Below are 16056 nucleotides of genomic sequence, written 5' to 3'. Positions count from 1 at the left end.
ACTTCCCACCCTACACGCATCACAATACATAAGAACAGAGTTTTTTCACCCCATTTTTTCCCTCTCCTGCATTTTTGACTCTTTCCTCCAGCTGTGAATACACTTTTGCGGAAACATGAGTAACAATGCTAGTATATTTAACTAGGAAGTCTATCAATGATTTTTAACTTCTACAAGAAGATTTCCTAGCGGACCACAGAGACATGGGAAGGCAATTAGTCACAGTCACTTCAGAGCAACAAAATTAATCAGAAGCAGGACTTACTGCAAAGGATTACAAGGGTCTACTCCCAGTTCCCCAGCAGGAATACTACAGAAGATCAGACACTGATGTAGATGAGTAATTTCCCCTGATACTGGATTAAACATTTGTAAAATCAAAATAAGTTTCTTCTTTATTGTTACAGTTTTCCAGCAAACTATGTGATACAGTCCTAACCTGTTGCGTATACATGAAGTTGTGTTCACAGAGTTTACTTTAAGCTCCAATTTGAATATTTAAAAATTCTGAGATTGCAGGAGCTTTTATGTTCTACTTCATCTCTCAAGAAAAGCTTCACTAAATAAATAAAAGTGAAATAGAGAGAACACTATTTGGAACAGAGAAATTATCTGAGTACTTATATGGATTCCAACAGATTCAAGTTTAAAACAGACACCCATAGCCTTTCAGTGTACTTTCTGTAACTAATTTGGTTATTGGACCAAATGAGCATCTGTAATTTCTGGGGGACTATACCAGCAAAGCATTTTTTATAAACCCAAATGCTGTCCCTTTCATTGATATAAATGTTGCTTGTTTTGTAACTGTACGTTTTTCTGAAGAATCAGTCTGAAGGTAGTCACAGATAATATTAAGCAGGAATGACAAAGGGAACATTACACTTCTATAAGGAATATGAACAGGGAAAAGGAAGAATGGTAACTGGCAAACTTAGTGCAGACTCAGCAATTTACATCCAAATGTCAAGACAGAGATCAAGTTTCATCAGGGTCATAAGAAATCTCTTTGGAGGAAAGATTTTTCTTTCACCACTAACTCAGGTCTGAATGCTATTGCTCCATTTAAAAAAAAAAAGTCTACTCTTGGTTCTTATAAAGACTGGTATTTAAGGGTTGTATAGCTAAAAGCAAGCTCAGATGGCAAATATTTCAGCATACAGCATTAAATAAATGTTTGGCTATAAAAGTGAAGGACCATGTTTAACTAGAGCCCTTCATAAAAGCATGGCAAAGGGATCTGGCATAGCCTTAGTGACAGATTTTTCACTGGGGCTTAGAGAAAGAATGAACTGAAATGTCAAGGATGCTTCTGTAGATCTTGAGTTAATTATGTTTTAAGCTGCATGTTACTATAAGCTGTACCCCCGCCAATAAAGGCTTTCCCCTCTGGTATTTATGGTATTTTACCCAGCTGCAGCAGGGTAAAGCGAAAGACTCTGGGACATTCAACAGACTTGCAGGGTGACTGCATTTGCCTAGAGACTCAACTCACTTGTTTTGTAGAAGAGTACAAAGATATTCCTCATGTCCCAGGAATACCAAACCAAAGAGTCAGTTGCTATTCTGATATTAGTCGCCTTTTGCCTTCATTTCAAATATAACTACAAGCCTTGAGACCCATATTTCCAGGCAAATATCTTCTTTCATTGAAACAAAAAATACTTCTGCAGAGCTTCTCTGTATTACTTGTAAACTGGCTTTTCCCAAAGGAATATTTGCTCCAACTGAAATACCTTAACTTTAAAAATCTAAGTAGTATGCATCATAAAAAATTGTTCTGGAGAACTGTTAATTCAGCAGAGGATAATTACTTTAAAAAACACTTTTTTAGTTTGTTTTTTTTTTTATGATACATACATACTGCTTAATGTTTTAATAACTTCCACAGAAGCACAGTTCTCTTAGGCTTAGCTCTTCATTTAATAACGTAACATAAAGTTGCTTTTAAAAAGATAATGCTCCATTAAACACAATTGGCAGAAAAAGGGAGAGAGAACGAACAGATCAAGAACTTCTCAGAAGTGTGGGCAGATTTGCTCTACTCTATTTGCCTCAGGTTTTAAAAGAAATCTAACAACTGAAAATCAAGGAAAAACAGGTAGCCTGCCATGTAGAGAGTCCACTATAAACATTTTATATGCTTTCCAGTATTTCCTGTTCAGTTCTGTTTTCTGTTTTCTATTACTGTGTTCAGTTCTGGGCCCCTCACCACAAGAAGGACGTTGAGGCTCTGGAACGAGTCCAGAGAAGAGCAACAAAGCTGGTGAAGGGGCTGGAGAACAGGCCTTAGGAACGGCTGAGAGAGCTGAGGTTGTTTAGCCTGAAGAAGAGGAGGCTGAGGGGAGACCTCATTGCTCTCTACAACTACCTAAAAGCAAGTTGTGGAGAGGAGGGTGCTGGCCTCTTCTCCCAAGTGACAGGGGACAGGACAAGAGGGAATGGCCTCAAGCTCCGCCAGGGGAGATTTAGGCTGAACATTAGGAAAAAATTTTTCACAGAAGGGGTCATTGGGCGCTGGAACAGGCTGCCCAGGGAGGTGGTTGAGTCACCTTCCCTAGAGGTGTTTAAGGGATGGGTGGATGAGGCGCTGAGGGACATGGTTTAGTGATTGATAGGAATGGTTGGACTCGATGATCCGATGGGTCTTTTCCAACCTGGTGATTCTATGATTCCTGCTCGCTAGTTTGCCTTCCTATGAAGTTTGTCCTACGTAGTCCTCTGTATTGACTGAGATCAGACTAGTGGGGCTGTACCTCTTTGGATCACCTCTTTTCTTCCTCAGAAAGGCTGGTAGAAGTAAAAGGTCTTTTTTTAAAAAAAAAGGACAATAGTGTTACACTGATGGCCAGATTCTCTTCAATATGATGAGAAGAATAAATATTTTGAAATTAAAGTAGAACCATTGAAATGTTTTACATCAACACATATTTATATTCACATCCAACAAACCTAGCGATAATATTTGTCAATATTCAGCAACTGTTTCTATGCATTGTATCTTTTTAACAGCTTACTTTAATTGAAATACTGTATTAATTTAATGAATACTCAAAGAACTGCTGCCTGGCATAAAATACTATCTAGTGGCACAACATGTTTTAATTTGTCACTGTCTGAAAGACCAGTGTCTTAACTTGTTAGTATTTTGTTATCTGAACTTATTCTTGCCTTTGGGAAAAAAAGTTTCACGAACAAAAGTTTAGGTAATAACACAGAAAGTCTTAAATTATGATGTCAGAGGTCTGCAAGAGCAGCACTGAAAAGAATGAATACTTCTGCTGTTGTAGTGGGGGGTGCTTTTTTTTGTTTTTTAATTTAAAAAAATCCACTATTGCAACAGTGCATAGTGTGCTCAAATATCTATAAACAGCAGCCAGAAATAAGCAGCAGAGAGCAGAACAATGCTTTGTACTTGACTTGGAAAAATCAAAAGTATGTCTGCTCTGTAGCCCATTCAAACTAGATTCACTAATTCATGTGACAGTATAACAACCTCTCCAGAAAGCTGCCCAGATAAGTGAGAACACCTCAACTGTTGTCCACAACAACATGTTTCCAGTCACTCACCTTGGCAAGCTTTTTCTCACTTACTGTCAGAGCTGGTCACTCAATACTGACAACATTGAAACAGAAAAGATCTAGTCCAACAGGAAAATTACTAAGATGTCAGCACAAAGGGTGCCACTAAGCAGTCATCTGACACATCACCTTAAAATTCCCTGAATCAAGTTTTTGTAATACAGGAGAACACAACATTTACGTAAGTGTATATAATGCATCCAGATAGGCAAAAAAGAAGCAAGAACAGTATCGCACATCAGATTTTTCCTCCTTTTTAAGTAAATAATGAAAGTGTAAAGAAAGGTTGTGTGAGCTCTCAAACTACTCAGACCGATTTAAAATGTTCCAGATTGCTAGCAAATAAAAGGAAATCATGTACCTTCCACACATTCATCACCAGCAGCACCATGGCTTATAGTTTAACATCTCACTGGCATACCGAATGAAGACCATATGTCCAATACCAATTTTCATACCAGTGTTGGTACCTATACACAGCTATCCTACTAACACAGCTACTGTACCAGAGATCAACCCCTCAGTTCTCTTGGGAAAACTGGCTGAGGGGGGTACAGTGAATCTGGTCAAGTAGCTAGTCTGTACTAAAACCAGCAAAACTGTTTCCATCACCAGATTTACTTTTACGGAAAAAAAAAAACCAACCTCAAAAAACCCAAACAAAAACAATAAAACAATGCCATAACAAAACCTACTCTCCCTTTTTATCTCCTTACCCCTAAAAATAAACAAGAAATAGATCAGTGTCTCAAAGGGGCCAACTTAAAGCAAAACGGAAACTATGGTTATTTAGTGTGGCAGAGGTGTGAAAATACACGTCCTTCAAATTGAAAATTTGAATGGTCTTTCCAAAGATGACATTAAAAAAACCACCAACACCCACAAAGTCAGCAGAGATTTTGTCTTTTTAAAAACTGCACACGGCATAATTACTATATATCACAAAGAAACATTACGAACACTTGAAATATGTAACTAAACATGTAATGGAAATTCCAGCACACTTTTCACAGACCTCAGGACAATTCTGTTCATTTAGTTTTTCTAGGAAACTTACAAGGGGAAAGAAAAAAAAACAATCTAAAAGATGGCATATCACAACTTGTGATACACTGCCAGGTAGTCTTCCACATGTCAGACTACACAACTCAGACAAATAATAAATGTTTCCAGAAAAACACCCTGGCTGAAAACAAAAAGTCTGGCATTCATTTTCATAAAGGGACAGGGAAGGGGGGACAAAGGAAAGAATTCCATACTCCTACTTTTCCAAAGAGCTTTTGAGAGCTTTAGCTTTTTTGAGTTCAGTAAACTAACAGACAAGAAGTATAGAAAAACACAGCAAGCATTTGTCTGTATTGTCTTTCAATGCCTAAGCACCACCTCTAACCATAAGTGACGCAGTCCAAGTCACAGATGTCATGTAACTAATGTCATAATCTTGCCTACATCAAACTCGAATAAAATCCACATAAAATCAAAGATCTGCTTGCATAGACAGTTTCAGGATCAATGTCACAGTTTGGTAAAAATATTGTATAAAAAATTTCTACCTGGAAAGCATTCCCGTAAGTTGCACAAAGCCAGAGTACGCCAACTCAAATGCACCCCTGTGCCTTGACTGCAGCAGATGGTGTTTAAAGTAGTCCCCAATATTTTTAACCTAAAAAAAAGAAAAGAGAAAAAAAACTGTTTGAAATTATGTATATACAATTCATTTATATGTGTCAGATACTCTTCTGCAATTAAAACCAGAAAAAACTTCCCCTGGCTGAAAAGGCCACTGGGAAAAGCTATAAGTCCTAGCACAAAAAAAAGCACTTACTCTAAGGATAATAAATATTATATGCAATTTTTCAGGTTAAAGTGATAGTGCTATGTCCTTCAGAAAAGCCAAAAAAAAATAAGGGACATAAATATTATTTCTCCAATAGAAGCCACTCAGATTTTAAGAACGGGACAACCCTGATTTTCAGAGGAAACAAACTTAGAAACTTTCTCTTTTGCCTTCACTCTTACCTAAAACCCCAAAGAAAATATTTACTAAATCATAACAGCAGAAACAAACATCTACAAAAATATCTGGAAAAGATAAGAAATTTAAATTTAAAAAAAAATTCTGCCATAGGGAAACAAATCTACCTTAGCTATTTTTTAAGGTTCTAGAATTCTACAGAATTGTCTTTGACAACAAGAAACAATTTTTAAATAAAGGAAACCATTGTACACATGTAGTAGAAAGCACTCCATATAAAAAGCTGAAAAAGCCAAATTCTATAACTGAACTTTCACCAACAGTTACTTTCTGGAGCTCTACCGGGATACTAAGTTTTTAAACTTAACATTTCACACAATCTTACTGTACAAAACCAGGGTTCTTTTATTCTTTCTCTTCCAAGGTCTAAATCAAGCTTCCAACATAATTTGTTTAAAATACACGGCAGTTATTTCATTCCATCATGCTAAGTTTCTTCTGGAATATTTCCCAAGAGTTACTCAGCAAGAAGTTATTCAAAGCTTTTATAAATAATCAAGCCTAAAATCATATCATATAAAATTCTGCTTATTCTGTAACAAACTTTAATAGTCTGACAAGTAATTAAGATGCCAGAGAACTTATTGTCACATCTAGCCACATACAGTTTTCCACCCTACTGTTAAATAATTCATATTGCCTGAGCAATGAGACTGCAATAATTAGAAAAAATATATATATTGGATACTAAGGCTATTAATATTTCCTGCATCTAAAACTCAACAAACAATAACTGCAGATATTTGAGCTAAAACAGTTACGTCTGAGTGGACTTTAAGCTAGTTTACGTACCTACACAGTGTCAGCTTTCTAGTCCAAAAGGAGGACTTTTTTTTAGAATGAACTCACCCACAGACAGATCAACTCCCCAGGTGTGTAAACAAAACCAAACCACAAAACCCATACAAATGCAAATCAAATTACTGTCCTGTTCCACCACCACCCTCAGACTTTTTAAATAATTCATACGGACTTTTTTTTTTTTTTTTGAGGGTTCATGTAACTTTTAACTTTATTCTTTGCATTTCTGAGCTTTTCCCAACAGCCACATTGACTAGAAGCTCACTTCAAATTGAACTCTCATATACATTTCCACTCACGGGCTTGAGCCTGAAAAAAAAGCTCAGTTCTCACAAATGACATAAGACTGATCCCAAGACAAGTATGTAAGCATGGGTTATTATAGCATCATGTCATCCACGAGTGTCCAGCTTATCCGTGTCATAAAAATAGTATTTCATATGTCAGGATGAAGAACAAGCCAAAGAATACATGTTCTCTATGACATCATGAAGATCCCCAGCAAATGTAAGAAATAGTGACCCTACTGACTTTGCCTGCACAGGAAATAACACCCTGGTTCAAGTTAAAATATATACAGGGTAGGGACCAAATATCTTCAACACATTTGATCGCCGTGGTCAAAAACCTAGAGTACAACAGGTTAGTTTTATTAATTCGACAATCAGCAATTTAAAGGGCCATGATTACTGCTGAGAGCAAGAATCTCAGTAGTCACAATATAAATTCTGTGCAGGACATTCTGAAAGTGCTCTGAGAAACCATTGGTACATTTGTAGCTCTGTATCTTATTTTCCAGGCAGTAAGATGCCACTAAAGTAAGGTCCTAGATTCCAGAGGGTATTTTTTCTAACCATTACAAAGGGATGCCTTCAAACCTATAACAGATCATAAAAGCATCTCACAAGTAGAAACAATTAGTAGCCAACCACACAGAGAAGGAGAGAATTACTGCAAACCATACAGTCCAGAGGAGATCCATTAAGATCTGTGGAGAGGCTGGGTTTTGGTTTAAGTTTGGGAGAGTTTAAGGTTTTCTTATTATTTAAATTTTTTCTTGAAGAGAACAGTCTCCAAATCAGCAATAGGAGGCACACTTTTGCACCACTGGCACAAATAATTAATAAATACTGAGGGCTCTTACTACCTTAAGCCTTCTATCTTCTTCAAATGTTCCACTAAAAGGACTCAGACTAGTTCTCTTTGATGATTGGGTTAACACAAGTAAAACCCCTGGCACTGGGACAGCACTAAGTCTTTATTTCTGCTGCCTGTTTTTTTTCACCTTGGTACACAGCTCCGGCAAGCATACCTCCGAAAATTGTCTTAAAACTTTACAGGTGAGATAAACAGGAGCTTGAGGAAGAGCTCCAAGTTCCTCCAGGCTTGGGGCATTGTTTCACGATTTGTAGGTCATATAACAAAATCAACAGTCTTCATTAGGTATCCTTTTGTTGATTATGTGCTGGTTACCAAGACAGAATACTGTTTGTATTGATTGTCCTGACAGGCAAAGTTTTGAACCTACCATTTCTGAACTGAAACACTGACATTTTGAAACATTGAAATTCTGAACATTGTCAGATGGCAAATGAAAGTTAGAGAGTGTGTTTGAATAGAGATTTCTCCAGATATGCCAGGCACTTCCTATGTCCATTTTTAAAGGCAAAGCACCTATGGTAAAATGGCTTTGGCTTTGAAAACTGTTAATTCAAACACATTATTTTGAGGCTTCTCTAGTACATGCATCTCCACAACAAAGAGCTGAAGATCTCATAGTCAGTGTGCACAGTGGCATTCAGATGCCATGCAAATCTAGTCTCATACTCAAAAGACAAGCTAAGTGCACATTTGATATTGACTCAACTTCTAGCAACAAAACAAGAAACAAACAAAAGCTGCTGTCTGCCAACTTCTCCTACATAGGTACAAACCACAACTGAAAGCAACAGCTACAAAGACAAATCATGAGTTAGTGGTATGAGCAGCTGGCTAACACCACTGCCTACCAAGTCACACAGTTTTGTTCTGCCATTTCTTTAGGGGGACCAGCACCAAAATGCACCAAAATGTCTTTTCACTTGCACGCTCAATAAAAAAAAGGAGGCAAAGACTACATGTATACCAAGACTGTATGTAAATTCAACACTATGGTCTTTTGTGTGAATAAATTGTGGCAATAACCCAGATCTCATAAGGTATATTTTAACAGTTAACAATCTAAACATGAAGTGAGGTACAGGAGGAGGCAGGCTTTGCAACAGAATGACCCAGAATGGCCAAGTGGCGCTACTACATTTTTCTCAACAATTACTTAGCCCTGACGCAAGGCAGTATGATCAAGGTTTCTCTCACATTTTCTCCCTCTCTGTAAACCTCTTTTAATGCTTACAGAATACAGAAAAAGACAGGCAAGTTTAAAGGAAAGCTCTATATGCATAAGATACCAAAATCTAATGAAAAGCTGAAAAGCATTTAAGAGAAGTCTGAAGCCCCGGTAGTTCTGGTATCAACATTTCTAGTCATTTATAATTAAATTTCCTCTTTTTCTTTCTTATGTGCAATAGGATAATGCCAGTTACAAATAGTGCAGAGAAAATAACAACACTTTTTCCTTTAATATTTGTTAAACATTCAGCCAAATTGTATTTCCTTACAAGCCTGAGAAAAATTAGGATTTCAAACTGACTTTTCATCAACTAGCATTCTTTAAGTTAGCATGCAGACATTTTGTTTTACAGGAATACATCAGAAGCATAAAATGAAGCATCTATAGGAAAAGAAGATATATTGCTTAATAACATAGCATTTCTGAAAGGGCAGCCCTTCTAAATAAAGATGGAGATGCTACAGTTAGAGTTGACTCATGCTAAAATACCAATTCCTTTTTGACTTGGAGAAGATTAAGGAATGTAATGGTGGAAATTTATACCTGTTCTCTCATCTACCCTCCAGATCTTTGCAACCACACAAGCACAGTTGTTAACCAAATGAAAACATGAAGGTTAGAGACAATGTAAAAATAGAGACACTAATGTTATTTCCATGGCACCACCACATTAGACAGCATGTGAAATAAGATCTGCGGTACATTATACTATTATTCATTTTACAGTAGAAAGTTCTAACACCTAAGAAAAAAACTAAATATATATTTTCTGCTGGAAAGAAAGAGAGGTTAAACAGTGGTGTGCCTTGCATATTTCATTCTTCCATTTATAGACTGATTTTGTTGAAAACATATGGAAATGAAAAGTTCATCAATTAAAAGCAGAAATTTAATAAACAAGAGATTCCCCAAATAAATGCCTGTGGTAATCCAATTTCTTGTAAACACTGCACTGAACATTCTACAAGAGACCCAGATGGCATATTAACATTTCTGATCTCTTAACTCAAAAAATTGCATGAAAAGAATCATATTACATACAAATTGTTCATAATTCCATCTCTTATGTAGGACAAGACTAGGACTAGTTTGACAGCATGTTTGACTTACAGATTTATTGATTATGACACTCAGTTAATGAAGAGATTTAAGCAAACTCCCAGCACCCATGGTTCAAAAATGAAACAAAAGACACTTTGAACGTAAGTCAGTTTAGAAGATATTTAGCAACTATTAATTCCTAGTATACCAATACAGTTATACACAGAGGCAGGTGCCTTGTCATCCCTGAACACAGCGTGCATCTTAAAAATAACTCAATACCATCAGAATGAATATTCTTTGCATTTGTTAACCAAGTATAAAAATGTTTTCACTTCTCTGTTACTACTATAGTTATGACTTCTGAATACTTTAGCAAAAAGTAGTCTGTTAACCAAGTATAATAAAACAAAAACCATGAGAAGAATAAGGCAAAAAAACCCACAAAGGAAACACTTATCCCATCCGGAACACAGATTTAAGAAAAATGTCTTCTGAAAACTGCCTTTCCGCACTGACAAAAAGTGAAGGTTTTGTAAGTACTTCCTTACCTGTTCTACAGTAATCAGCCCATCTGAAGGTTCAGATGCAGCCTGTGAAGGCAAAAGCTTACAGAGTGTCCCTAAAAGTAGAGATACTTCCTTCATGCTTCTCCAGCAACATACAAGAACCATTTGGGCTGTGACATCACATGTTTCCCTTTCTTTACCTTAAAAATAAAAAAATGAACAAATGTTAACAGTGTATTTCAAACTTCTCAGACACAGAATTGAAATTTAAATTTCATTTAGCTTGATCTTCTTGCAAAACAAAACTAACTGAGGGGAAATAAAAATCTAAACTTGTTAACCCAAAAGATAATTCAGTTTTGCTGACCCTCATCACTTCCACTCCTGAACACTTACTCATTGTACTTTATTTTGCTTGGAAAAGGCAGAAGTATGGCATTTCACAAGGAAACTGCTATTTTGAAGAGCAGGGGTCTTTTGGTCACAATTCATACTCAGCTGCAAGCTGAACTATACAAGCACCTACAACTTTGGAGGTAGGTTCCAACAAACTCCCCATCAAGTATCCAAAACCTTACTTGTTTTTTAACCCAAGCGCCCCCATAGGAAGAGACCTGGCAAAGGCACCACGTTTCTAACACAACATCCCCATCTGGTGGCCACTGCACCGCTTTAACATATTTACAGACTTCAATCCATGAAACAAAACATCTGACCCAACCAAAACTATTTTAAACACAGAAAAAACATGTAAGGAAAGAAAGTTCAAATATTTAAGACTTAAAAAGCCTGCATAAACTATTAAATTTAAAAACGCACAGATATTCTATAAATTTATTTTGACATCCACTAAATATGCCAAAGTTTACCATTTGTTTATCACTGTATGTCTGAATTTCATAGCCACTATTCATTAAAGCAGACAAGTACTATCTGACGTTCTACCACTGGAATCTTTCAAACAGAATCTTTTGCCTATGAAATTCCATGCAACAAGTTTTATTGCATCAACATATTCCCCACTAGTCTTATGTAAACTGGAGAGGAAAATCACACTGACACCTTTCAACAAGAAACACATTAAAAGCATTGCTTGACAGAAAAGGTGTTAAAGATTACCTGGCCAGTGCAGTTAAGGCAACAGAGCCTAGGCCAGTATCAAAACAACTTTTTTTCACTTGTGCTCTAAGAGAGACTAACCACAATCTTCTGGAAACATGGTGAATCAAGCCTTTACAACCATGCCCGTAAATAAGCAGCTTCTGACAGAAGAACTGAAATGTTATACAGTGCAAATAAATTCCAGTTTTGATCACCCACATAAAACTCCTGCTCTATAAAGAATATATTGATTTAATTACTAATACTAGTAGTATTACTAATTAATTTAATTACTAATACAGCATCGGATTTACCTCTCATTTCTGCGCAGATATTTTCCACTGTCCTGTGGTCAGCCAGATTTTCAGTCTCTATTTTGCAGTGTTCTTTCAAAATTTTTGCTTGCATAAAATAATCATTCGTGTCCTGTGGTTGTATCTCACGCAGAATCATCTGCAGACGACCTGCACTTTCTACACAAACCCCAAAAAGAATATTTAAAGTAGTTTTGCTTTCCACTTCCAGTTCTTTATATGAATGTAATTAACTTTGTTTATGAAGTACAAGAAAGCTATCAGCACTAAAAATACAAATATAAAACTATGGTGATGACAAGGATTAAGGAAGAAAGAAAACTGGACCTTGCAATCACTCACTTTGAAACAACAACATCTGCAAATGTTTTTGCAGGGCAGAAGTCAAGACAATCTTTATCAGAAGTTAACAGAGCGGCTTAAGATTATGACATAAAATGAGAAATTGAAAGGGTGGGGTGCTAGCTCTAGCTCTCAATTGCAGAAGACAAACAGAACTTGAGGAGCTTCAGGTTTTAACAGCATGCTTTTGGAGTTTTGTTTTGTTTACCTGAATCACTATCCATTGGAATAAGACCCTCTGGTGATGAGCTCTGCACAACTGGTGATACTACAGCAGAGAGTTTGTATGACATCAGAATGAGCCTGGCCACCATTTCCTTCCATTCTGCTAGCAACGTCAAGTTACTTTAAAAAAAAATCACAGACAAAAACACAACACAATATGGATTATATTAATATATTATAAATTTATTATATTCATTTATAGATACAAAATTGTATCTGTACTTAAAAGAAAGAACTGAAATTACAAACAATTCTGCAACAGCATTTATGAAAACTGTAAATAGGGTACAGTTTAAAAGTCCTAAGACTGAGTTTAGCACATACAAAGAAAGCATCCAACAGGCAGTTAAACAGTGCAGCAGCCAGTAAGATATCTATAAGCCACAGGTACTGGATTTCATTACAAATAGCAGTTCGCTGTTACATTCTTCTGATCAACTCTTCCACTGTGCTTAAATATGGAGTTACTACTTGCTATTTAGTAGTATGTTTTACTTACTTCAAAGGTAATTGCTGCAAAGCCCCAGTTATACAATGCACTCTCCCATACATTGGGAATGATGCCGCTGCTTGAAGCAGAGACTTCTTCGCTTGAAATATTTCTTCTTCGACATTCACCAACAAAAGCTTGATAACTAAAATTTTAAAAAGCACACATTTGCATTATACACTGAATATATTACATTTTCTAACAGAGAAATCTGCTTTGAAGAATTAGGAATAGTCTGTTTACACAACAGTTTAATAAAAAACCGCACAGAAATTTCCTAGTGTACATTTTTCACTCTTTAGTCATCTAAATAAAAGTTATTGTTGATTTCCAGGCTCCTAAACTCCAGAAATATTTGTTATACTTCACTTAGTCTTTTAGACCTCCTAATGAAACAGAAAATGCACAGCCCAAATCATATATTGAGGAACAATTCCACAGCTCAGGATGAAGTAAAAAGAAGTTGCCTACCATACACTGAAAGTCAGACTTCACCCTTAGAGACGGGTTAATGCAACAAACAGTTCAGCAGAATATTGGAGATCAGAAGCTTACAGTTAGACATTTGAAATTTCACACTAGCCACTAAAGAACCTGACCAATTTTCAAGGGTACATGTGCCTATCTTGTTTATATTTATACCATGCCACATCTCAATGTCAAAACCAAACAAAATTACAGACCCAAAAGACAAACTACAGATAACTAGCAACAAGAGATACCCTATAGCAATGAGACATGAGGTTACCCATGCATTTGCATCATTTATGGCAATCACAATCATGCCTCAAAACCACAATTTCAATGCGTCTGAAGAAAGTACTAATAGGAATCTCTGCAGAAGCCGGTAATGGCACAAAGAAGTCTACAAAATAATAATTACTACAAAAAATTAATTCAAATTTTAGTTTTATTGCAAATTACAAGAAGTGCAGGAAGTCTGTTTAATGAATTTTCCAAGTCTGCCAGATCCAGAGCCTCTCACAGCTTTCATCCAGCTTTTGACAGGCTGAGAGAGTTGGGGTTGTTCAGCCTGAAGAAGAGAAGGCTCCGAGGAGATCTTACAGCAGCCTACCTGAAGGGGATGTACAGGAAAGCTGGGAAGGGACTGTTTACAAAGGCTTGTAATGATAGGACTAGGGGGAATGGCTATAAATTGGAGAGGGGAAGATTTAGACTAGACATAAGGAGGAATTTCTTCACAATGAAGGTGGTAAAGCACTGGCGCAGTTTGCCCATGGAAGGCGAGGATGCCCCATCCCTGGAGGTGTTCAAGGCCAGGTTGGACGCGTTGGGCAGCCTAATATAGTGGGACATGTCCCTCCCTGCCCATGGCAAGGGGGTTGGAATTACACGGTCTTTAAGGTCCCTTCCAACTCAAACCATTCTATGATTCTATGATCCAGAGTCACTAAACCAAAGAAAAATATTCCACGTGTGAACAAAGCCTAATTATTGCACAAATGTACGTGCAGGACTGCAAAATACTCAGAAAAAGTGTTCCAAGTGAACAGAGGTCCAAAAGGCAAGACTGCAAATACCAAATACTGGAACACAACACAGGCCAAGTACAGCTGCCTTCGCTCTGAGTCAGCAAGCTCCTAGAGGAAGCAGAGGTTCCTTTCCTGCACTTTATGCACCCAGCTTCACCACGATACCTCACTGTCACTTTCCTTCTGATCAAAATAATAGCAAAAGCCATCTTCTAAGAACATTTGATAGCCTTAACATGAACAGGACTAAAGTTAGATCTTACTAAAGCACCTAGCTTCTTAAGGGAAAAAAAAATACACTTAAAATTCTATTAGAAATAAGCATCTCTTACTCATTATGCCTTCTACCAAAAGTCTTATGGAAAAGCAATTAAGTTTCAAATAAATATAAGAAGCATAGGGCTTCATTTCCCCCAAAGCTTACCTGCTGAAGTGTTCTTCTCCACTACACTTACTAATGTGTTTTCATGCATTTGGGGGTTCCGCTCAACCCATTTTCCTAAACAAATATCCTGTAGTCCTTTATAATGTACTAATAAGTTCAACACATATGAAGCAGTGACGCAATCATAAGGCTTGGTACTTGTGCTAAGATCCATTGCTGCTTGGAATAGTAGACCTAGATATTCAGAATCCTGAAAAACAATTAAATATTGTGCATTTTATTGAGCTTCCACATTGATTTAATTAAGCTACTTATCAGCCTGGAATCTAAGAACTTGCCTTTCAATAAGTTTGCTGGTAATTGTTTTTCAGCAACACTTGATTTGTACACTTGTACACTGATCTCCTTACCGCCAAAACACACATGTATGTGTTTAGCAATGATACAATTACATAGCTGCTCAGAATAGGGACAGTCATTTACAAAGTAATATTCAATCATGGTGCACTTTGTAGAAGGACGAATTTTCTAGGTTTGGTTTCCTTGTTTTGGTGGTTAGGGGGGTTGTTTTTCCAGATGCTGTGTTATATCTGCTAACAGACATCACAGAGAAGCACAGTTTATCAGGAAGCAGTATTTGTTCACCAGTCCTTATGACTTTTAAAGTCACTTTTTATGAAGTGATAAACAGAACAATCAGGATTGAGTGAAAGAGCAAAATTTGGGAGAAATCAAAAAGACAATCACATATGAAATCTGAGACCGTTCAGAAGCTGTGTAAAAATATACAGAAGACACTAGCGATGAACACTACTGCGGGCAACTTGGACCAACTTCTGATTTTCAGAAACTACACTTTGTACCTAACCCAATTACCTGGTATAATATAGAAAAGGATAATAAGAAATTTCTCACTTTAAACTATTTTAAATTACATACCTGTAAATTAAATGCAACATCTTGTAGTTTCATCAAAAGCCCAAATGCCAGAACTTTTACTTCCTCAAATGTACTCGCAAGACACTGTATCAAAGTTCGAACACGGGCAGAATCAATCTCCTGATCCAACCGAAAAACTTGTGCCTGGCCTGTTCAAAGAAATCAATGCCTTACATAGTCTTCTTTAATTCTTTAGAGAACAAGCATTGAATTCACATTTTGCTTAGCCATACTAAAAGAAGCAGTAAAATAAAATTTTTAGCTTAAGCATTTTTAATATTACTTGCTTCACTTAACAGGTCCCAAAATGCCATGTTTATGGCTGAAAAAAAAAAAGGTTACCATATCAAAAAAAACTTCTCTCGGTAATACAGGAAGTAACCTACTGCCAAAAACAGAATCCCATTTTC

At 36.6% G+C, this 16056-nt stretch overlaps 1 protein-coding gene across 1 annotated transcript in view; it reads right to left on the bottom strand.

Moving 5' to 3' along the window:
- THADA (THADA armadillo repeat containing) overlaps nucleotides 1–16056 on the bottom strand; it is a 166197-nt gene that overhangs the window by 133501 nt on the left and 16640 nt on the right. The window contains exons 15-21 of the mRNA XM_069852664.1: nucleotides 15647–15795; nucleotides 14747–14957; nucleotides 12839–12974; nucleotides 12323–12459; nucleotides 11773–11931; nucleotides 10400–10557; nucleotides 5136–5245 (exon numbers count right to left, since the gene is read on the bottom strand). Of these exons, the coding sequence (XP_069708765.1) occupies nucleotides 5136–5245; nucleotides 10400–10557; nucleotides 11773–11931; nucleotides 12323–12459; nucleotides 12839–12974; nucleotides 14747–14957; nucleotides 15647–15795 (1060 nt within the window). The remainder of the gene's footprint in view (nucleotides 1–5135; nucleotides 5246–10399; nucleotides 10558–11772; nucleotides 11932–12322; nucleotides 12460–12838; nucleotides 12975–14746; nucleotides 14958–15646; nucleotides 15796–16056) is intronic.

This window comes from Phaenicophaeus curvirostris, chromosome 2 (assembly GCF_032191515.1).
Source record: "Phaenicophaeus curvirostris isolate KB17595 chromosome 2, BPBGC_Pcur_1.0, whole genome shotgun sequence".
NCBI classification, from domain to species: Eukaryota; Metazoa; Chordata; class Aves; order Cuculiformes; family Cuculidae; genus Phaenicophaeus; species Phaenicophaeus curvirostris.
This window is presented reverse-complemented; position numbering and strand designations above follow the sequence as displayed.